The 24,836-nt window shown below is 33.1% G+C and overlaps 2 protein-coding genes across 3 annotated transcripts in view; one reads left to right on the top strand and one right to left on the bottom strand.

Annotated features, from left to right (window-relative positions):
• Positions 1-24,836, top strand: part of LOC125844213 (costars family protein) — a 974,123-nt gene that overhangs the window by 565,021 nt on the left and 384,266 nt on the right. The window lies entirely within an intron of this gene.
• Positions 11,833-24,836, bottom strand: part of LOC125844205 (phosphatidylinositol 4-kinase alpha 1) — a 43,904-nt gene continuing 30,900 nt past the window's right edge. The window contains exons 23-26 of the mRNA XM_049523470.1: positions 22,584-22,724; positions 19,596-19,804; positions 12,397-12,558; positions 11,833-12,308 (exon numbers count right to left, since the gene is read on the bottom strand). Of these exons, the coding sequence (XP_049379427.1) occupies positions 12,050-12,308; positions 12,397-12,558; positions 19,596-19,804; positions 22,584-22,724 (771 nt within the window). The 3' untranslated portion in view covers positions 11,833-12,049. The remainder of the gene's footprint in view (positions 12,309-12,396; positions 12,559-19,595; positions 19,805-22,583; positions 22,725-24,836) is intronic.

Raw genomic sequence — 24,836 nt, 5'->3', positions numbered from 1 at the left:
GTGAAATTTAAACTTTTATAGTTTTATAGTTTTAAAGTTTTAAAGTTTGAAATTTAAATTTAAATTTTCAAACTTTTAAAGTGTGAAATTTAAACTTTTTATAGTTTTAAAGTTTGAACTTTGAATTTAAATTTTCAAACTTTTAAAGGGTGAAATTTAAACTTTTATAGTTTTAAAGTTTGAATTTAAATTTTCAAAGTTTTAAATTGTGAAATTTAAACTTTTATACTTTTAAAAGTTTGAAAGTTTGTATTTAAAACTTTTAAAGTATAAATTTTTAAGTGTAATGTTCCTAATTTTTTAATTCTAATAAAAAAATTATAATTTATAACAGTTGGGACCCGGTTTCCGATCCGGACCGGTACCGGTCTGTTACCGGTCCGGGACGGGAACACTGATTTTTTTCCAGAATTACCGGTTCCGGTCCGTCCCGGTTTCGGTTCGGTTCCGGCCCGTGGTGCCCGGTTCCGTTCCGATTCCGATCCCGTTGCCAGCCATACATAGATATGAAAAGTGTTGCTATTATGAAAAGTATTCTCATACATAATATCGCTTATTTTATCAAATTATGAGTTGCCGGTGTCATATTGTTGTTGCTAGACAATGCTTAAAAGTTTATCAAGAAGAAAAACAAAAGCTTAAAAGACTTGTTAAAGGTCAGCATGTTTGTATTACCAGTGACACATGAACTTCACTCCAAAATTTTACGTATATGGTCATTACTGCCCACTGGATTGATGATGAGTGGAAGTTGCAAAAAAAGATTCTGAATTTTTTTCAAACTCCAGATAACAAAGGTGAGACTATTGCAAAAGCTATTGAATCTTGTTTGTTAGATTGGGGGATAGAAAATCTACTTACAGTACCACTTGATAATGCATCAACTAATGATGCAACAATCACACACTTAAAAGGGAGAATTAGTGATTGGAAAGGTGTTATCATGGAAAATATTTTTTTACATGTTAAGTGCAATGCCCATATTCTAAACTTGATTGTAAAAGAAGGATTGAGTGAACAAAATAAGTCTATTTCTCGGATAAGAAATGTTGTGAAATATGTTAAGTCTTCTTATGCAAGAACTACTTCTTTCAAGTCATTTGATGAAAAGGTTAAACTAGATATTCGTGGACATTTCAGTTTGGATGTTGAGACGAGGTGGAACTCTATATATTTGATGTTAAATACTACTGTCAAATTTGAAAAGGCATTTTCAAGAATGTATATTGATGATCATAAGTATTTTAAATATTGTCTTGACTTAGGTGGAAAGATAGATCATTCATCTTCACAAGACTGGAGAGATGCGAATGTATTTCTCAAGTTTCTGGAGATTTTCTATCAAATCACTTTGAAATTTTTGAGTACTTTACATGTTACTTCAAATACTTTCTTGCATGAGCTTTTTAATCTTCAAAGCATAATTGTTAACTATTCAAAGTGTGATGATTCTCTTTTGACTGGTATGACTAAGAAGATGAAATGTAAGTTTGATAAATATCAGGGTGATATTGATGATATAAATGTTGTTGTTCGTTGTCGTTATGTTGGATCCTCGTTTCAAAATGAAGTATGTGAAGTTTATTTTTAAGAATTATTATAATTCTGTGGAGGGATGTAGTAAATCTATCAAAGAAACAGATGCTTTAACGAGCTTATATAATCATTATAAAAAATTTATTGTTGGGACTTCTTGTGAAACTGTTGGAGATCAAACTGATGCGGTGAGTGAAGTTAGTGCAATGGATACTTATGATGTGTGGCAATCTCAATGGGAGAAATTTCTTGAAAAGAAAATAATGTTGATGATAAATTTGTTCTTGACAAGTATTTGGAGGATGATGTAGAGAAGATTAAGGATTTTAATATTTTAACTTGGTGGAAAGAGTCATCTGAAAGATATCCTATTGTTTCTAGAATTGCAAGAGATATGCTTGCTATTTCTACATCTGTTGCTTCAAAATCTGTTTTTAGCACTGGTGGTTGCATTCTTGATTGTTATCAAAGTTCTTCGTCACCAAAGACTGCTGAAGCTCTTGTTTGTAGTCAACAATGGTTACGTTCAGCATCTACATAATACAATATTGAAGATCTTTTAGAAGAAGTGCAAAATCTTAAAATAACTGAAAAAGGTATTATTTTACAACTTACTAGTTATCTCTTCCCGTTTCTTTTATTGGTTCTGAAAATTTGATTTCAAAAACTTGAAATAGTTGCAAAAGGTATTACTTTACAACTTATTAATTCTTTCTTCTAGTTTATTTTGGCTCTTAAAATCTGATCTATAATATAATTTCTTACTTATCTCTTATTGTCTTTTCTAAAGAAAAAAAAAGTTAGATCATATCTATGTCTGTAAATATTACATAATATAGTGTAGTTCTTTTTTCCAGAAAGTGCGGACGCTACTTTGAGCATTGAGTAATTTAGAGCTCAAGATAAGCTAAAGAAGATGGTAATTGATCAATTTGGAGCACTGATTTTTTTTTTTGGTTTATTAGGAAATATTCTCAGTTGCCACAACATGCAAGATTCAATATGTTATATGTCTATCCAAGACAACTCTGCTAGTATTGATTTTCCACTACATATATAAATTTCTTTCTCTTTTTAGAAATAAGACTTCTAACAACTTAATGAGTTTTTTTAGTCCTCTTTCAATTGTTCTATGACTAGTGTTGCTTAATTAAATTCACAATAGCTTTTCTATGGTTTGTTTATGTACTATGTATTTGTGTCTATCAAGATGCATATGCCCTCTACAAACTATATATTTTCAAACCTAAATAATCAAAAAAATTGAATCAAATCGAACCAAACCAACAATAACCAAACCGACGGTTATTTTTTGATTTGATTTGATTTTGATTTTAACCAATAACCGATTAAATTCGAACCATGAATACCCCAACTTACAATAGTCATGTTTGTCATCATTTAATTATTATTATTTTTACTAGGTAATTTACTGGCGCTTCACGCGGGCATAAATAATCTTTCTAAGCTTTTGAACAGCCTTTCCAATAATCGACTGTTATAAGAAAAAAAAAGAGTAAATTTTAGTAGGATTTAAGAACATTTCAATAGAAATTAAATGATTTGATATTAACATATCTCAAGAATTTTAAATATATAATGAATGATTAAAAATATCTTGATATCTAATCATTTTTATCTTTTACATAATTTATCATAATATACGTTTGATGATATAATTGTCTGGTTAAAACTGAGTGATGTTTTTGTAGCAATTAAACATATTTTTTTGTACATGAAAAATATAGAACTGATAATTTTATGGTTAGAATAACTCCATGTTAAAAACAAATTATAAAAAAAATTCGATAATCAATATTAGTTATAAATATGTTAAGACCGTTAAAAATGTACACCACAACAACATAAATAATTTTTTTAGAGACAATCTACTTGTTTGAGGTCAAACGTTCACCACTTTTCGTTATTGTTACTTTGTTACTCTAACAAAATTTATAGAAGGAGAAAAATAAATTTGAAACAACAGCAAAACAATATTGTTGACCCATTTAGAAATTCATTCTTCATTAAACTGTTGCTTTGAAGGCCCTTCTAGATGCTTTGTTGTTGATGAAGCATCTAGAAGGGCCTTCAGAGCAGCAGTTTAATGAAGAATGAATTTCTAAATGGGTCAACAATATTGTTTTACTGTTGTTTCAAATTTATTTTTCTCCTTCTATAAATTTTGTTAGAGTAACAAAGTAACAATAACGAAAGGTGGTGAACGTTTGACCTCAGACAAGTAGATTGTCTCTAATAAATTTTATTTATGTTGTTGTGGTGTACATTTTTAACGGTCTTAACCTATTTATAACTAATATTGATTATCGAAAACTTTTATATAATTTATTTTTAACAAGGAGTTATTCTAACTATAAAATTATCAGTTCTATATTTTTCATGTACAAAAAAATAGAAAGAAATATGTTTAATCGCTACATAAAAACATCACACAGTTTTAACAAGACAATTATGTCATCAAACATATATTATGATAAATTATGTAAAACATAAAAATGATTAGATATCAAGATATTTTTGAGCATTCATTATATTTTTAAAATTCTCGAGATATGTGATAATGTCAAGTCATTTAATTTCTGTTGAAATGTTCTTAAAACCTACTAAAATTTACTTTTTTTTTCTTATAATAGACGATTATTGGAAAGGCTATTCAAAAGCTTAGAAAGATTATTTATGCCCGCGCGGGTAAATTACCTAGTAAATAAATATTTAATTATTTTACTTCAGGGGAGCAGTTAAAAATAAGGACAAATATGAGCTAAATGGTTAATAACGAGGGTATTTTTGAGCCTAAAGGTTGACGTCAGGATATTTAAAGGCCGAAAGGTGGATGGAGGGTAGTTTTGTACCAATTCAAATAGTTGGGGGCATTTTAGGCACTTCTCCATTTTAAAAATAAGTTTCAACACTTCATAAAGTGTTTTTAAGTCACTTTTTAAAAGTCACTTTTTAAAAGTCAATCCAAATGGGCTCTGCTGATGTTTTTTAAAAAATGGGGCAGCACAAGAGGATTGAAAATGTCTCTCAATGGATTGAAATGGCTTTCAATAGCTTTCCAATTGATTTCAATAATTTTATTAAGCATTAAGGGGCTTTAAATAGCCAACATAAAACACATAATCTGCATAATTTAAAATTCAAAAATCCTAAAATATCTCAACAACTAAAACAACCTAACTACAATTCAAATTTCAAATTTATCTTAAACTAGACAACTTATTTTGGTAAAAACTATTGCAGTAACTAAAAGCAAACTTCAACACTCCTCCTTTGATTTAGTTATTGTAATTGAAAAAATGCTCCTCCTCAATTTATGCTTTGGTAGTTGATGTTGGATTCTTTTCTTTGTTTTTGAACTTCCAAAATTTCTTCTTTCTTCTTTTTCTTCTTTTGATTTTGTGCCTCAAAAATACCTTCCGTGATATTGTCTTGTATAGAAGTTTATTTTAAAGTGCTTTAATATGAACTTTTGTAGGATTTGCTGGGAGAGGTTGTAAGCGTTTTTCTTCCATCACAACATCACATATCACATATCACATAGATTTCAAAATATGATTTTATTCTCACATACCAGATTTGATACTTTTTTACTATGAAAATTTTTGGGGTTTTAAAAGAGAGACTATAGCTTGCTATTATTTTTGGTTAAAAATTGGTTTAGAAAAGCTTATGCGTTGAAAAAAGCACGGATTGAAAAGGTAGCCCTGATGGGTTAAAATGGATAGCCCTGACGGGTTAAAAAAGGTAGCCCTTACGGGTTAAAAATGTATGGTAGTTTTGTGGAAGATTTCACAGATCCCTTAAGATCAATAAAGCTCTTGATACCACTATTGGTGTTTTTTTTTAAATGGGGCAGCACAAGAAGATTGAAAATGTCTCTCAATGGATTGAAATGGCTTTCAATAGCTTTCCAATTGATTTCAATAATTTTATTAAGCATTAAGGGGCTTTAAATAGCCAACATAAAACACATAATCTGCATAATTTAAAATTCAAAAAACCTCAAATATCTCAAAAACTAAAACAACCTAAATAAAATTCAAATTTCAAATTTATCTTAAACTAGACAACTTATTTTGGTAAAAACTACTGCAATAACTAAAAGCAAACTTCAACACTCCTCCTTTGCTTTAGTTATTGTAATTGAAAAAATGCTCCTCCTCAATTTCTGCTTTGGTAGTTGATGTTGGATTCTTTTCTTTGTTTTTGAACTTGCAAAATTTCTTCTTTTTCCTTTTTCTTCTTTTGATTTTGTGCCTCAAAAATACCTTCCATGGCATTGTCTTGTATAGAAATTTATTTGAAAGTTCTTTAATATGAACTTTTGTAGGATTTGCTGGGAGAGGTTGTAAGGGCTTTTCTTCCATCACTACATCACATATCACATAGGTTTCAAAATATGATTTTATTCTCACAGACCAGATTTGATACTTTTTTACTATGAAAATTTTTGGGGTTTTAAAAGAGAGACTATTGCTTGCTATTATTTTTGGTTAAAAATTGGTTTAGAAAATCCTATGCGTTGAAAAAAGAACGGGTTGGAAAGGTAGCCTTGATGGGTTAAAATGGGTAGCCCTGACGAGTTAAAAAAGGTAGCCCTTACGGGTTAAAAAATGTATGGTAGTTCTTTGGAACATTTCACAGATCACTTAAGATCAATAAAGCTCTTGATACCACTGTTGGTGTTTTTTTTTAAATGGGGCAGCACAAGAAGATTGAAAATGTCTCTCAATGGATTGAAATGGTTTTCAATAGCTTTCCAATTGATTTCAATAATTTTATTAAGCATTAAGGGGCTTTAAATAGCCAACATAAAACACATAATCTGCATAATTTAAAATTCAAAAATCCTAAAATATCTCAACAACTAAATTAACCTAACTAAAATTCAAATTTCAAATTTATCTTAAAGTAGACAACTTCTTTTGATAAAAACTACTTCAGTAACTAAAAGCAAACTTCAACAGGCACTCTTCCAAAATGAGAAAAACCACTATCTATACTAAGGAAATAAATGTAACACCCCATATTATGCATATGCTAGTTCTATTCATATGATATTTGACATATCCTTATCGTATAGGTGAGAGACCATGTTTCTTATATAATTAGTGTTGGTTTCAACTAGCTAGGAAGGTGTTGTAATGTTTTTCATGTTTCAGTATGTGTACTCCAAGTTAACTTCAACGGAAGTATTTAAATTCGAGAGAGTAAGGTGGTAACTGAGCTTAATGTTCAAAGTTAAGTGTTAAGTTAAAGAAAAAGGAATTAATAACTAGATAATAAAATAAAATAGTGAGTTGATTGCTTGACTTATTAAGCTACTAGGTACAACACCTACTTGAGTTAAATGGATCTAGCTAAAGAGGTCAAGGTTAATGGATTAGATTTAAGTCTATGTTAATGGATTCACTTGAGGCCCAAACTAAGTAAAAGAAAATGAAAAAAAGCCCAACATCCAAAACTGTCAAGGCTCAATGTAGTTTAAGCCTAACTAAGAAGAAGGCAAAAAGGTGCATCACCCAATTTGACCTTTTAAGCAACTTGATATAAATAAGCAGGTGCATCACCTACTTGACTAATTAATGGCTGAAAATGGAGAAAAAAAAAGTAGTTCTAGAGGATATTTTTAAGGGTCAAGAAAGCTCAATATAGAATAAATATTGGCTGATATTTCCACTCATTTTAACACACAAAATTCAAAATTAACTCCAGCTCTCTCCCTTTTCTCTCAAAGCTTAAAAAGCTTAGAACATTAGCCTTAGAATTCCTCCTAGGGTTCTTGAAGAAACCCTCATCTTTTCAAGACAAGGTAAGTGAAAACACTTATGGATTTAGCTTAATTCTCCTATGGAAGATTAGGAAAATATGTTATTTATGCTGAAGTATAAGTACAAAGGCAAAATGTTTCCACTAGCTACTGTTCACTTTTCTTGGTTATTAAGAGACTTTTCTCTTATTCTTTAGTTTAAGTGTGAAGGAAAGTTGAAGTTCTTGAAGAATTCAAGTTAAAAGGAGAAGTTGCATAGATTGAGCTAAGGTGACTGCTCCTTTTTTGTCCTCATTATGTATGAGTTTGGATAAAGAATTACAAGTGTATTTTTATTAAGAACTCAAGGGATGGTGAGTTCAATATTTGGTTGCTATGATAAAGAATATTTGAGTCTATTTTATGTGTATATGTCAATATGGTTGATATTGGGAAAAGGTGTGAATATTTTGTATTTAAATATAGAAGGAAGGTGTAGTGATACACCACCGAACTGAATGTTGTGTAGGGTTACTACTTACTCCACTTTGTATGTTGTTTAGAGGGTGTAATGAAGCCAAAGTTGTTTAGGAGGATATTATAAAAATCTGTATGATATGTGGATCTTATTTGAGGAAAGCTAGTTGAACAACACCCTTGATATGATAAATTACGAGTCTGCTGCCCGACTACCATTTTTGTGAGGTTAAGTAGCAAAAATGTATTGATTAACTACTAATACTAGTTTTACTTATTTCATGATTAATAATCTAAAAGGAAGGAGGTTAATTCATTGTAATATCTGAGTTGTACAACAAGGTACCTAAGGCTATTTGATTTCATATTCTTTGGAATGAAAACTCACACTTGTGTAGTAACCAACGAAATAGCTTCCGAAGTGCTCCTCCTTGTTAAGGACATGTAGTCACAACATATGATCTCTAATGTAGCTAACGATCTTTTTCCCACTCCATCATGTGACAAAGTACTCCAATATGTGTTTACTATTAGAAGCTACATTTTTACTCTTCCAAGTACTATTATGAATAAAGGTGGTTTCCAACAACAATCTTTGTGATTTCTCCTCGTAATCAAATGAGGTCCATTGTGTCATTTAAGCTATTAATTCATTGATGTTACATTTGCTCCTTGTTTCATTATTACTGCCTCAAGTGCCTATTCACATGTCTTCTACTACTGATCCATAATTTTGAAGCTAAAAATGATTAAGTCCGCCAAAGTAACAATCTCAAAGATTACAGAACAACGTGGAGCAATCTGCATAGTTGCGGGTGGGGCAAAAGCCCATAGAATGATCCCATTTTTTGTATAAAGGTGGCAGCCCAGGGGCAAGAGCCAAGCATGGGTCGATCCCAAATGTATGTTTATGAGGACAACATCATAGGTATTAAAATGCCTAGCATGGTCATTATTTTTTACCACTAATCAGCTCGTCATTTGTATCACATGCCTTACAAAGATTATAAGCACATAAGAATAAAGAAAAGAATGTACCGTACATAATCCCAAAGAGTAAGCAAAGGTGGTCTTTCATTCTATACTATGCATTTATATATTGATTTCATTAAAACCCTTGCTTTACACATGCTACTGCCTTACATATTTAGTACATTCTTTCGTACAGACGTCCCTTATGGGGGACTGTGTTTCATTCCACAAGTATAGGTACTCCAGTTAGTAGACCTCCTCAGTAGGAGTGCACGGCACTCAGCTGCTTTTAGTGAACTCTAAGTTGATTCGAAGCTTTACCGAATTTTTACTAGATTTATTTTGATATTGTATAGTAGTTAAGGGTAAGGCGGGGTCTGTCCCGACCTACTCTAAGTTAATCTATTTTATAGAGACTTTGTAAACTAATGTATAAAGTGGAGTTATGTTTGGCACCTTACAATTTTACCCTTAATTAGATAAGGGCCTTGTTTGGTTATCTTCTTTTGTGAATTCTTAGATTTAAGAGATGGTCACTTGCACTCATAGCCTCTTTTCTCCATCCTCTTGACTTTGATAGACCTTCTACACATTGTATGTCTTTATTTGGTGTCCATCATACTCCTCTAAAGCTTTCAAGTGATTCATGCTATCTATGTCGTTATCAATTTACATTAATTCAAGCTCAAAGATCTCAACTTTTTGTTCGTTTTCATCAACTAATTCACAACAACTTAGTGACCNAAATACAACTTGAAGACACTATCCACACCACGGTTAAATGGTCGAGACCCTCGCATCACTCTATGAAGTTGAATACAGATGGTTCTTGTATTGGAGAATCTAGTGGAGGAGGTGGAGTGGTGCGAGACTCAAATGGAAATTGCATTATGGCCTTTATTCTTCCCCTGGGAAATGGAACCAGCAATACTGCTGAAGCAAAAGCCTTCCTCTTTGGCCTGAAGTGGTGTATTGCCAATGGACACATCTTTACTACAGTTGAAGCTGATTCCCTCCTCCTCCTAAATAGCATTCTCAATTTATGGTCTACTCCTTAGAGGATGAGAGAAACGGTGGAAGAAATCAAAGAGTTGATCCTCAGACACAATATTTAGATCAATCACTGCTATAGGGAAGCCAACAGAGTGACTGACAAACTTGCTTCTTATAGTCATCTAACCAACACTACCATAGTTATTACCGACACATCCGATCTACCAGCACATGTTAAGGGACTCCTCAATTTAGATAAATGGCAATTTCCATCCTTTAGGATTAAAAAAAGGAAGCCTTCGCAGATTTACTATGACCCTCCTTGAGAAGTCTTTTGCTAGTTGTCACCTTTGTGCAACTTTTTTTGCCCATTGCTACTGTAATCTTCAAGAAGGCAAGGTCTAAACCTCCTTCTCAAATTGTAATTGTTTCTCAGTGGCAATGATAGATATAAAATTTCAGTTAAAAATTAAAAAAAAAAAAAATGCATTAATTTTGTATATGATAAAAAAGGATAAAACATACTAGATACCTTTAATCTTCTTATTGAGACTAGTGTAAAATAGATTTCAATATATCCAAATAAAATGAAAGTCATAGCCTGCGTAGTTTCTTTATCAGCCCTAAAGTAGAATCATATATGAATCGGTGCATCTGATATGTCATTCCATCCTTATTTTTAATGAAATATAGGAATTTTAAGACATTAGGTTTACGAAATCCTCCAATAATGCACACCTAATTAATGAGAATATGTTTGTTCTATAAAACATCAATCATGTAAGCACCTTTGATACCACAACTGTATGGGAATTCCTTTCCCCATCTCTTCTATATCCGGCCATTCATATGAAAACTTACGAACCACTGCATATTATAAGTTTTTGATAATATTGATAACTGCCACCATCCATTAGACCACTGGGACACTATCAATAAATTCAACTGGTCTCGATGGAATAGGAGCAATGTATGTTTGTTTGTTTGTTTGTGTAGGTATGATGATATTGTTAAGTTTTTTTGGGTAATTAATCATATATGAATGTTAAGTTGTTCAAGCTATGCACATGTTTGACATTACTCTTGACTTGGAATGATTTACAAAAAGACTTTATATCATGAAATTTATCTCATTTCATTTTATATACATTTCAAGGACACCAATAATCAAGAAAAGAGAGTGGTCAGCTTATACCATGCAATCTGTGAGATTGCCTATCATAGGGTAAATCCCTTTCTTCTACTTTGTGTCTTCGTATGTCAAATCTCAATATTTGATAATTGTGATACTCCTACTTCACTTGCAAATGTGTTTACAGTCAATTTTTAGGAAATTATTAAAATTTGCTACAAGAAAATATTTTCTAAGGACAAATTTTTCATCCAAAGAGGGGAAATGTCTTTCCTCACTTACTTACAACTATGTTAACTTTTACCTTCACAATATTTACTCTCAACACTTGAGAGACATTTTATCAAACCTGAATCCACATTTTTTGTCTCTAAAACAGTCAATTTGCTGATAATACTGTCAATCTTCACTCTTCAATATATATATATATATATATATATATATATATGCTTTTTAAAAAATTATTTCACTCAGCTAACCTAATACCAGAAAACATGTGTTATAGAAAAGTCATGTAGGTGGATGGAGTCTCAAATTCCCATTTCAATGGATCCACACAAGGAAGTTATTAGCGGGTGACTTTGCTCATACCAAATTCACTCATAATTGTCATTTGCAGGTCCATCAGTCAAGAATATACCTGAGATTTTTGTCACCATTAGGTTTAACTTTGATTAAACCCACTAGATACCTACATCAATCAGGTAGCAGATGCTAGCCTAGAAAGCTGTACGTTGCATATGCCTTAAGCTGAAGGGATGCTAAGATTGAAGCATACCACAAAAAAGTTGTAGTAGCAGCACGTCAATAAACAAGCTGTTGTATGTCGATTTATAGAGTTTTCACGGTACCAATGTAATTAAACTGATTAAATTAGGATACTTACCTTTTCAAAATACCATCACGCTCAGCTATAGCCACTTGTCTTTAGTTAACTTTTGCACGCTAATTAGTGTATAAATATTTAACCAAAAAAAATCACAAGCAACTCTTCATTCAATCTTACAAAAGATGCACTTGCAGATTCACACTACTACCACCAACCCACCCACAGAAAAGAAAAAAGAATTACACCTATATGATACAGACATTTCCATTCTCATTACATTACAAGTGAACAGAATAGACAGTTTTTGTGAAACTCTGCAGCAATTCTCAGTACTCCCTCACTTTTCAATGCCCTGCTGCATATATTGTATCAAATCATAACCGGCAGTCGTCCACTTATTGTATGCATCACTACATGCACGAATCATGTAATTGGCTGCTTCACGCTCACTCATCTCAGGATGAAATCTCTTCCGAAGATTTCCTATAGGGTCACCCCTGCTAAAGCAAGGTAATCCACTATCTAGCATCATCAAAACTGTATTTATAATCCCATCCATGTAGCGACGTGCAGCGAGGTAACCCTTGACACACAAGCTGGAAAACAATCCATCCAGTCTTAGGATAAGAAAAAAGAAAATGATACCTAAAGGACAGTGCAAATGGCCCAAAGAAGACCACTGACCTTACAAACAGGTGCCATGTCTCACTTTTCATTGCTCCAGATGGGTCAATTAATTGGGTCATCTCATGACTCAGTTTGAAGTGAGCACTTTCAAATCGCATATTTCCACCAGGAGAAATTTCCAGGATAAAACCAAAGTCAATATGGACAAGCCTACCAGCACTGCAGAACAATGTGAAAGAGACATTCATAAGCTGAATCAATATTACCAGACCAGTAATGATAAGCTGGAAAAGATGTCTATTTGCTTCTTTTGGGTATCCAAAAGTATGTGTCTATATCATAAATTCCTCCACAAGAAAATCTGCACCACCCCATGTGGAAACATCACTTTCAAAAGGCATAACACAATAGACACTTCTAGTTTGTCTCAAGTTACAACTAAGTACTCCAATTTGAGGATGCACATCTAGACACCCCAACTCATCTCCATTGTGTCAGTTGAACACTACAACTTACAAAATGATCATCTAAACACCTCCAAAATTTATGTGTTGCATCAGTGTTGGGAGTCCACTAGACACAGTCGGGACAAGTTGAGGTGCCTAGATGTGCATTCTTAAAGTTGGAGCGTTTAGTTGCCAGTTGAGGCCAAGTAAAGGTATCTATCAAAGTATTATGCCTTTAGAAAAGAGGATTGTACAGCTATGAAGTGAAATTAATTCACATTATTTGGTCTTTGGTTTGTTAATAGACTCATTTAAAAACAGGTTTATTCAACAATCAAAGCAAGTTAGAACACCATTAACCATCAAGATATATAAAATACAAGGCTAGTTGAGCTTGCCTAATGACGCATAATGTTTCACGTGAGTCTCCTAGTAGACATTGCAAAATGCAAATATCACACAGCAAAGGCAAGTATATAACCAAATCTTTAGTATACAACTTAGAACTTCCAAGCACGATAGTTGCCTGTTGGTTGGATATTGCACATTATCTTAAATCATCAACAAATGTGTATCAGCAATCTTACAGTAGACAAATGTTTTGAGTTCCTATGCTTTCTTAATCTCAACCTTCATACAAATTTTCAAATAATATCCAAAATAGAACCAGACTTTTGGACACATCACTGACATGTAAGCTAGAATGCATAGTGAGGAAACTGTTGATTGTGTTAATTAATTAGCATGATTTTAGAAGACTTTATTTTTCTAACGTAGTTACAGGAATAGAATATTCCTTTGATTGTAATCTTTTGTCTTTTTCTAATTAGTTACAGGATTCATTGTATAAAAATTCCTTCTCATGGGATGTAAGATACACAAAAATACAAGAATCATAAAGTCCCAGCAAAGCTACTTATCAATGATTTATAGATTCCAAAAAAAGATAACAGAAATAGAAGAAGTCTTTCTTCTAAAAATCATCAAAGTAAGATCCATCCCAATTCTTGGTTTCTGATGTTGAGCCCCCACATTTTGTTGTCAGTTTGAAGACTTGGGCATGCAAGGGGGTGTTAATTGTCTCACATTAGTGGGATGTAAGTTTCTTGGTCTTGGGCAATCCCCACCTCATGAGCTATCTTTTGCGGTTGAGTTAGGACCAATGTCTATTTCAAGCATATTAGAAACTCTTGCTCTTTAAGTGATAATAAAAGTAGTAGTACTTTTACAATTATTCATTTTGAAGTATGAGGATCCTACTCATATTGATATTTTGCTTGAAAATAGATGGTTTGTTACTTTTATTGATTGTACTACTAGGATGACTTGGGGTGTATCTGCTAATGGTCAAAAGTGAGGTCTTCTGTCGTTTCATAAGATAATTTGTACTCAATTTGATGTTAAGATTAAAATCTTGCAAACTAACAATGACACATGATACATGGATAAAAGATTTGGTGTTTATGTGAAATTCAATGAGATAATCCATCATACAAGTTGTCACTATACTAGTGCACAAAATGGAGTTGCTAAAAGAAAAAATCAGCATTTGTTTGAAGTGGCAAAATCTGTAATGTTTACCATGAATCTACCAAGATCCCATTCTAGTTATCGCCTATCTTATCAATAGCATGAAACTTAAAACCCTCCATTTTCAGATATCTCTAGAGGCTTTAAAGGATGTGAACATATATAGCAGAACTACGGAGGAGGGACAAAGTACACCCTAACGTATGGAAAATGGTTCACTGATACCCTCCGTCCAACTATTGGTCTAAAAATACTCCCAACCTATTTTATTTTTTTTGCTCAAGGATTACCCCTCAAACTAACACCCTAAACTTGATGGTCTTTTCCTATTTAAAAAAGGCACATGACTTATTATGATGGGCCACATATATTATTTAATTTTAAAATTAAAGTCGCCCACTTTGAAATCCAACCCATTGATATGATGATGTTTAAGAGATGTATATACATCCATATACACTGCTGTATAATATTTATACAATGTACGAGTTCATCTTCCTCAAAAAATTGAATGTTTTTTTAAATTTCGACAACTCAAATCTCCTCTAAACATTTCAAAAGTTTAGATATGAGTTCCTCTCGATGTTTCGAGTCTTTTGAATATTATTCACTCAAAACAATTCACATTCAGGTCAAATTTAAAAATGAAAGCTTCAAAGCTCTTCAATGGCAGATTACAATGGACATCAACTCAAATCTTCCTCTAAACGGTTCAAATTTTATATATGAGTTTCTGTTAATGTTTCAATTCTTTTGATATACTATTCACTCGAAACGATTCACATTTCCGGTAAGTCAAATTTTAAAATTTTGGACAGTGTTGGACAAGAACGATAAATGGGGGTTTTGCTCAAAATTGATTCTTGTTTGTTCTTCTTGTTTTCCTGTAAGTATTGTTTAAGTCGAAACTTTATGATGAAAATACCAAGAAAGACGTAAAAGAAATTAAACAAAGAACAAAGGAAAACAATAGAGAAAATAAGAAAACAGAGAAGAATGATGCAGAAAACAAAGAGGAAAATAAGATTACATGGCTATATCTATTAATAAAGTACTCCCTTTGTCCCATTTTATGTGTCATCCTTTCCTTTTGAGTCTGCCCGAAAAGAATCTCACCTTACTATAATTAGAAGCAATTTCGCTTTAAAATTCCTCTTATACCCCTAATGAAATCCCAACCACACAAATATCTAAGGATTGGTTTAGACCACAAGTTTCAAAAGTCTTCCTTTCTTTATTAAACACCGTGCCAAGTCAAAGGGTGTCACACAAAATGGGGCAGAGGGAGTAATAATTAGACCATTTTTTGTTATAACAATGACTGAAGGGTCATTTTATTTAATTTTCCCTTGTTTAAATGAAAAGGGCCCAGAATTTAATTTAAACAGTGGGGCTGGTCCAAAGGTCCTAAACAAAAGCCCACTTTGTTTACTTAGAGGGTGTTTGGATTGGCTTAAAAGTTGGTTAAATCTACTTTTAAGTCTGTTTTTGACTTCTGGAAGTGTTTGGCAAATGTAAAAATAACTTATAATAAGTCAAAAATGACTTAAAATAAGTTAGGAAGTGTTTGGCAAGGTTAAAAATAAGTTTAAAATGATTTAAAATAAGTTAAAAACCAAAAGTAGGCCTCCCCCTACTTTTTATTTTTTGACTTAAAAGTCATTTAAGTTTGACTTTTTATTTTTGACTTAAAAGCTACTTTATTTAAAGCCAATCCAGCCGGGCTCTTACCCTTTCACCAACTTTGTGCACGGATTGCCCCTATTTTGAGGTGGTTTTTAAATTTTTGTCCCTCAAATCGTTGGTCTTTAATTTTTGACTTTGTTTCTCATTTTATGAAAAATTATTGGCCAAAGTACCCTTAACTATAACCTAATTTCGCAAGGCAAAAGTTTAAAAAACTTTAGCCTGGTATGGCAAAGATTTAGAGAACTTAACCTCTATCAGCATAAGCTCGCATGAATAAGTTATGCTTTGTAAGGCATAGCTTGTGTCTTGTGATTTTTTTTCAAAAGTTTAGAGAATCTTTGCCTTGTCGAGCAAAGTTTTAGAGAACTTAGCCTCTATCAGCAATTCAGCATAAGTTTGTATGAATAAGTTATGTCTTATAAGGGATAACTTGTGCCTTGGGAATTTCGTTTCGTGATTTTTTTGCAAAAGTTTAGAGAACCTTTGTCTTGTTTAAAGATGGAGGCCTGGTCATAGATTTTCTGAAAAACTGAAGATGCTAAAAGGGAAACTGAAAGAATGGGCGTAACAACAACAGGGGAATTGGAAACTCAGAAAGGAAGATATTCACATCTTACATTCCAAAGACCTCTCACCGAGGTTGACCTTTAGTAAAAATCCAATTTAGCCATGGATTTTGAGGAAGTTGTTAAAAATGAAGAGAGAGCCTGGAAACAAAGGTCCAGAACACAATGGTTGAATAATGTTGACAAGAATACCAAATACTTCCATAGAATGGCAACAGCTCACAAAAGGTACAACTCAATAGACTCCCTGGAAGTAGATGGAAGTACAATCTTTGACTCAGGAGTTACTAAGGAGGCAATCCAGAAAGTCTATGAGGCTTCAGTCATCTCCAATAAAATGCAGATTTGGTTACAAGAAGAATTTGAGGAGGAAGAAATATTGGAATGCATCAGACTCTGTGGCATGGAGACAGCACATGGTCCTGAAGGTTTGTCAATGAGCTTCTATCACACCTCTGGGATCTTTGAAAGGAAGACATCAAGAATATTGTCCAATACTTTCACACCAACCATGTACTTGAGAAAGGCTTCTATGCCACCTAGGCATCTACATTGCTCTTATTCCTAAGAAATAGGATCTTCTGAACTGAATGACTTCAGACCTATAAGTTTAATAGGGGGAGAGTACATAATCATTGCAAAGTTGCTTGCAAAAAGATTCGAAAAGGTGGTTCACAAGTTGATTAACAAATAACTGATGGCCTTTATCAAAGAAGGGCAGATTATGGATGTGGAACTTATAGCCAATGAATGTGTGGATTCAAGGTTGAGAGGTAAGGACCCTGGAGTTATGTGCAAGATATTGAGAAGGCCTTTGATCATGTAAATCAAAAGTTCCAATTGAACATCCTCAAGCAAAAGGGTTTTGGTGACAAATGAATCAACGGGATTGATTTGTATAAATACTATCAGTTTCACTGTCCGTTAATATGGAGAACCTCTTAGTTTTTTTCCCACTTAATGCAGGGTGACCCATTATCTCCTTTTCTATTCATAATGGGCATGGAAGGCTTTGACAGTATGGTGAGAATTGCAATCCAAAACAGATGGCTCAGAGGCATCAAAATTGGCGACAGGAGTAAAATTAAGGAGATTTGTCATTTACTCTATGCAGATGACATAGTGATTTTTTGTGAGCACCAAGTATGATCAAATCAGATATATCAGGATGTTGCTATCAATTTTTGAAACCTTATCAGGATTGAGGGTAAATTGGGGGGAAAACAGCCTTTTCCCCATCCGGGAGGTCCCTCATATACATGATTTGGCTACTATCCTCGGATACAGAGTTGATAAAATGCCACCAACATACCTTGGCATGCCACTGGGAAGCAAGCACGTATTTACTGATCTAAAGGGGTGGAAGCAAAGAGCAAGATGAAATGGTGGAGGATAATTCCATCATGTATATGGTGGACAGTATGGAAAGAGAGAAATGGTAGATATTTTAAAGATAAATCTAATTCCATTAAGAAAGTCAAATGGAATTGCATTGAATCTTTTTATTGTTGGTGTAAAGAACAAGATATAGAAGATACTGAGCAACTTGTAGTTCTATTAGGAGCTTTGCAAATATTTACTCTTCTTTTTGGAGGTTTCCAACATACCCTTAATACTGAGGAATACAACATTACCAGTTTTCAGAAAAAACATATAAGAATTATTTTGAGAAAATACAACACATGTAAAGGCAGGTATACTTTGTTGTGCATATTTATCTCCACTTAGCTCATGCATGTGAACTGTTGAAAGATTTTAGAACATTTTTACCATGCATGACGATATTTTAGAGGCTTTCTGCATCTTAAGTAACGCCAAACTTGACTTAGGGGTTGTTTGATTTGAAGACAAATTATGTTGAGATTAGTTATGTTGGAATAAGTTATGATTAAATTAGTTATGCTGAGATTATTTTTTATTGGTTGTTTGGTTTGTCATATTCAAATAATAAGCATGTCATAATTTCTAAGGATAAGTTCTTTGTTTACAAAAATACCCTCCATTTTATTAGTTTTTTATACTTTCTTTGCAAGCTTTAGTTATTCACTCTTAAAAACAAAATTTTCATCTTATTTAGCTTAAATATTTTTGTGTGTGCATTCTCATAATTATGCCGTGTGTTTTTAAATATAAAACATCCATCTTATTTAGCTTTAAAATGAAACATTCATCTTAAGTTTGTGATTTTATTTCATTTAAGCAAATATCACTCATATATTGTAAAATATTTTTTTTGACACTAGTAACATTTGTATTGAAAAACCATATTTACAAAAAAGAAGAAAAAGATTAGTCTTTCCAATGCTAAACCAGGAACTAGATGGACCCTAAAACAACTATGATTGACTCAGTCTCATTGGAGTAGACATTTATACACCAAAAACAGAACAACAAAATACATTTAAGCTTGACTTCCTGCAGGTTGTTGTCCCTATTTTCACATATATTGTAAAATATTAAAGTTATCTTCATTTATATTGATATATAAAATATAAATTTCAAGTGATTAAAAAAATATTTAATTAAAAATATGTAATTCAATAGTGAAGTGAACATTTTAAGAGAAATAAAAATATAAATAAACATAAGATTAGTCAAATAAATTCAACATATAATATATTCAGAAATAAAAATTATATTAGTATAGTTTAATTTTTTAATGGGGAAATATTTAATTATAAAAATAACGAGTAGTGAAGGTTGTGAAAGTTATTATAAATGGTATTAAAAATGATTTGAATTTACATGTATGTAAAAGCGATGTATAAAAGAGGATTTAAGAAGGTGTTTTTGTTATTTTACATTTTTACCCCGGGATTAGCTATCCACACACAAGTAGGGATAATTTATCCCAGTCATAATTATTAATCGTCGGACAAGTTATCCCACACTTTGCAACCAAACAAAGAATTGAGGGTACTGAAAACTTATCCCATGATTATTTTCCTTATCCATCACACCTAACAGCCCATTAGAGTGTAACTTCGCAGCCAATGGTACTATGACAGAGGACAGAGGTAATTACCTGTCAATCAGAAGGTTCCCGTTATGTCTATCCTTAGGTTGAAGCAGCAAGCTAGCAACTGCATAACCTGCACTGCTTACGATGAAGTTCTCACGAGCAGCTTCAAAACCAGGAGAACCTACAGGTCCATAGTCCTGTTGGAAAATTTCATATAGACCACCATCAGTCGTCTCACCCATCTGACTTCTGCTCCGTGTGTTGGGTACGACCTGCAAAAGGGACAGATGTGAAAAGATTTTGGAGGTAAGAAGCCTGCCATGACCACATAAAACTAAGTGATCTCATCACCATTGTATACACATAATATCATCTTTCTTCTGTACTGTCAAGTAGAAGATACCACCATGTATCGCATACTAGGTTCTCTCACCAAGAAAAATTCGTATGTATACACAAAACAACTCTTTAATTATCATCCAATACAAAACAAATCACTGTGTTCATAATTGCTTAATGCATAAGAACCAAAAATTAATCGCTGAAAATATTCTATATATTACAAAGATAAATCCAAGATATGAGGGAACTAGAAGAAGATAGGAAAGCTTATGTTAAGCATTTGTTACGGCAACACAGTTCAGTAACCAATATTAGCCACTATCCTGTAGGTGAGCGCAGCATCCCTTTAACAACCTACTGCATTCAAGCCTTCAATTATGCTATAAGATTCAGCAGACAGTTTAATTTTCTTCAATGCACTCTAAGGTGTCCCAACTGAATAAATAAATTATCAGTTGTTACTTGTTACCACACTAGAGCCCTCTAACTAACAACACAATATTACATGTGTGAGTAATTTGGCATATCAACCATGTATTGCTTTCTGGCCAGAGAATTGACAATTGCACTTATCGATAAACAAAAAGAGGATGACTTGGAGAAATCTGGGAATTTGTGCATAACGAATTTTAGGTCAAACTACTACCTTGGTCATTTTCAAATATTCAGACTCAATATTTTTTAGCGGATGACATGAAATGAAGATGCAACACAAAAGTAAAAGGAGGAGTGTTCTGTAACATGAAGATACCTAACAAAGTGATAGGCACACTCTACATATCAGATGTAAGACTAACAATATTAAATAGGACTAAATGTCAGGCATTCAAGGCCCAACACATCCAAAGGATGAATGCCATTAAAATGTGGATGTTAAGATGGATGTATGGACATACATTATTAGGCAGATTAGAATGATCAAATTCGAAAGAGACTGCAAGTAGCACATATAGAGGATAAACTACAAGAAGGTTGGTCTTGATCCATGTGCTTCATAGACCTCCATATGCATCAGTTAATGTGTGTAATATGATGATTGAAGACACTAAAAATGAACATGTGACCTAAAATCAAATGAAAGTAACCTGTATCAGAAAACCTACAATCTCAAGAATCAATGTGAACTTAGCACAAATTTTATATACACAATACCTACTACTTGAGATTAAAACTTAGTTGTTTGCAATGTGCTTTTTCTTACAGTAGGTCCAGTGTTTGTAATGTGCTTTTTCTTAGTCTGGTGACATATTTGTATGTCAATGCAGGGATAAACAAGGATAAGTGTGAGACCAAAAGAATCTGTGGTTTTCCTTAAGTGACAACTAATCTAGTATTGAAAGAAACTGTAACCAAACAAAGCAGGATGAATACAGAGAACTCAGAAATCCAGCCCCAATTAATTTGTGACTGGGAGCAAGACTACTGGCTTATCCATGAAAGACTAGAACCACTGGCATTTCTATTTTTCATTTTAAGTGTAAACAAAAAAAATTCATACCTCAAACTCGACAAATCTGGCATATGTAATTTTGAGATATTTTTTTATTTTTCTCATCATACATACTCCCTACAAGCTTCTTATATAAGTTGGGAGACTAAATAGCTCCTTAGACCAACGGTTATAGATACCAACAACATTAATTTTTCAACAACTTCCCTCCAACAGGGACAAAAGTTGTACTCTTCACAATGCAAAGTAAAAGCCACAGAAAATTTTAACTTGAATTTGTTTTCCTAAATGGTAGCACAACTGGATTCACATACTCTATTAGAGCCACAAAGCTACAAAATTTCAGCATATCCTTAATGTTTTGTTATTTCTCAATCTTTCGTCAGAAGTAGAAAAAACAAAAAATGAGGTGGTTTGCTGGTTTTGTGTGTGGGAGGAAGCGGGGGTGCAAGCATTAGTGACTGCCTCCACGGTCACATGGAAACAGGGGGAGGGGAGGGGGGGGGGGAGCCCAGTGCACAAAGTGCATTAGCAAGTCCGAGGAAGGGCAATATAGACAGCCTACCCTAATGCAAGCATTAGTGACTGCCTCCACAGCTTGAACCCGTGACCTATAGGTCACACGGAATACCGTTCCTCCATGGCTCCCCTCCTCTTTTGTCAGTTGTATCTTGGGAAAAAAGAATTTTAGAGATCATTTTGAAAAAGTGCAGTTTGACATAAGAAGATGAACGTGGCATTTGGAAGGGAACTAATGACCGCAGGGTAGTTTGATGGCCCATAAATTACAATACGAAAGGAGTCATAGGCATAACTCTGACAATGGAAGAGCTTAATCAATTTCTTATTCTCCTCTTTCAATTTATTCATAGTTTTCCTAGAGTCTCCAAGTTTGTCTTGATATTTTCTATGTACTCCATAATCAGAACATTCCATGTTATGATCCCTCAAGGGACTATTCACAATCTGACTCCAGTAAAATAATCTTATCATACAAAAAGAGGGCCATGTGGTTAGCAATTGATTTGGGTAAACCTTAGTTGCTTTTTTTCTTAGGTAAAACTTAGTTGATCGGTGATGGCTTGTTTTCATCTCCAAGTATCTTTTTTCTCCACTTCAATTGATTTCTATTTATATCAATTTCCATTTTCCTTTTTTTTGGATAAGTTATCAGTTCACAGAAATTTCACATATGAAAACTTCACTCTGAAAGCACATGAATCCATGAAACCATAAGCAGATGTCATACAAGGATTCACCTCAATTATTCCTCTTTCTGGGCCAGTTGGGAGAACTCCATAAGGAAATAAATAAAGACTAAGCCCAACAGCTTCAAAGATATCTTTCAAAAGTGAAATAACTTGTAAAGCAAGGACATCTTGCCGACAATCATCTCCAACCTATGCCAAAGAAAACAAAATTTAGCCATATGTAAAGTAGCATAAACAAGAAATGAACCAGTTAGCATACTGAATCTATGGAAAAAGTTGTAGATTCTTTTTTTCATAAAGTAAGAACTGGTGGTGTTCTACCTAACATACTTGAGTTTCTAGATTATATAGGTTACCCAATTTCATATGGTATCAGATCAAACATAAATCCTGGTTTCATGTTTAAAAGCCAATCGTCATTGAAATTCTTTTATGCATTTGGCCCAAGAAAAGAGAATCAGATGTACGCATGAAATAATAAAGGTGTCTTGTGTAAGAGCATTTAAAAAATTACATGAGATGATAAACATTTATAGAAAACTACTATTCCCACTGTTTCATTTATGTGAAGGTGTTTCATTAGAACTGATTTAAGAAAGAAAGACTTAAATTTGTGGTCTTACACGTGACATAACATTTCCATGGCTATAAGATCATTTCATTAGGGGTAAAATGAGAAGATTAAAGTTAAATTGTTTCTAAATATAGAACTACGCCCTTTTTGGAACAGACAAAGGAAAAGAGCGTCACATAAAATAGAATAGAGAGAGTAGTACCAACAGCAAAGATGTCAATACTACATAGAGTCTGAATAAGCATGGGACGGCTTATTAATTGCATAAATTATTCAGGATTGTTGTTCCCATGTCAAGTTCATCTACTGACAGAGCTCAAAACTGAAGCTATTAATGACAAATTTTACATCCTATTCCTCAAAACTGAGGTATCAGTAACATAAGAAAAGTAATTTTTTTTTTAAAATAAAGAAAAGTAACTACTTTTTCTTGAAACTGAAAGAAGAGTGACCAATTTTCCAAATCGTCTACAATAAATCAAATGGCATTGTTACTATACAGAGTTATTCTAAATTTAACTTCCTAAAATGGAAAACCTTAATTTCTTTTTTATCATCATAAATGTGAAAGTTCTATTGGATTTACCACAATACTTGCGAATAAACATAAGAAGACTATTGTATTATCTAGCAGTGGTTGTAAACATAAATAACACTATTCCAAATCTACATTGACCTTTAGTACTTCAAAATCTGTCCGCTTTTTCCCACAGGAATTTTTACTGAAGCTACAACACTTTCTTGAACTCATAACAACAAAATCATAGCAACCAGCTTTTTCTATGATCAGAGACTTAACATTAGATAGCTTTAAATACGACATTTGACTTTATCCTTGTACACTCGCCTAACCATAAATTGATGCAATCCACGAAACCTCAAAGGAACACACAAATTTAATAAGGTCAAAATTTTGGAGCATTCTTCTCTCGAGCTCCTTCCACCTGTATTACTTTTGCAGTTCATTTTCCTGAATTCTGCTAGAGCTATTGATGTTGGCAGTATGGTAGCCATCAACTCAAAAAAATTCTGGAAGAGACATATTTTATAGTTTGTTTGACTCTGCCAGAATTGGTAGTATGTTGTATGAAATTCTCCTTGGAGCAAGACCCGTTTCTGGAGTTAAAATTACCAAATATGTTTCGATATATCTGATTGTGCTTCATTTGTGTAAAAATAGGAATAGGAGCAAAATTTGTATTTAGCATCCTACATGGAGAAGGATTGGTATGGAGTGTGTATACATAGGGCTAATAATAATATAGATAAACAATTCAATAATACTTTCCCAAGTCTTTATCTCTCACATGGTATCAGAGCATTGATGAGAAACTTCCCGGGGGGGNTTGTGTAAAAATAGGAATAGGAGCAAAATTTGTATTTAGCATCCTACATGGAGAAGGATTGGTACTGTTAGAGCTGATTTGTGTCATCTTCTGTTTTGTAGGTGTTGTGCGAAAACCAACACTAACACGAGTTTCCGAAAGCTCAGGCGACATCTAGCGAGATCTGGTAATGCGCGCATGAAAGAGATTTTCCGGTCGATTATTTTGAGCTGTTCTTTTTCAATTGAAGTTTTCCAAGTCTTTCGAGCAGTTCCTACCAGATTTCTTCAGATTTTGATCGCCAGATTAGGGTTCTGTCACTGTCAGATTGGGTTTTTCCAGAGATATCTGCCTCTTCTGATGTGTTTCGAGTCACATTTTGCATCTTGCTATTTTGTTGTC

Source organism: Solanum stenotomum, chromosome 11 (assembly GCF_019186545.1).
Source record: "Solanum stenotomum isolate F172 chromosome 11, ASM1918654v1, whole genome shotgun sequence".
Classification (NCBI taxonomy): domain Eukaryota; kingdom Viridiplantae; phylum Streptophyta; class Magnoliopsida; order Solanales; family Solanaceae; genus Solanum; species Solanum stenotomum.
Note: the sequence above shows the minus strand (reverse complement) of the source record. Positions and strands in the feature narration are given on the sequence as shown.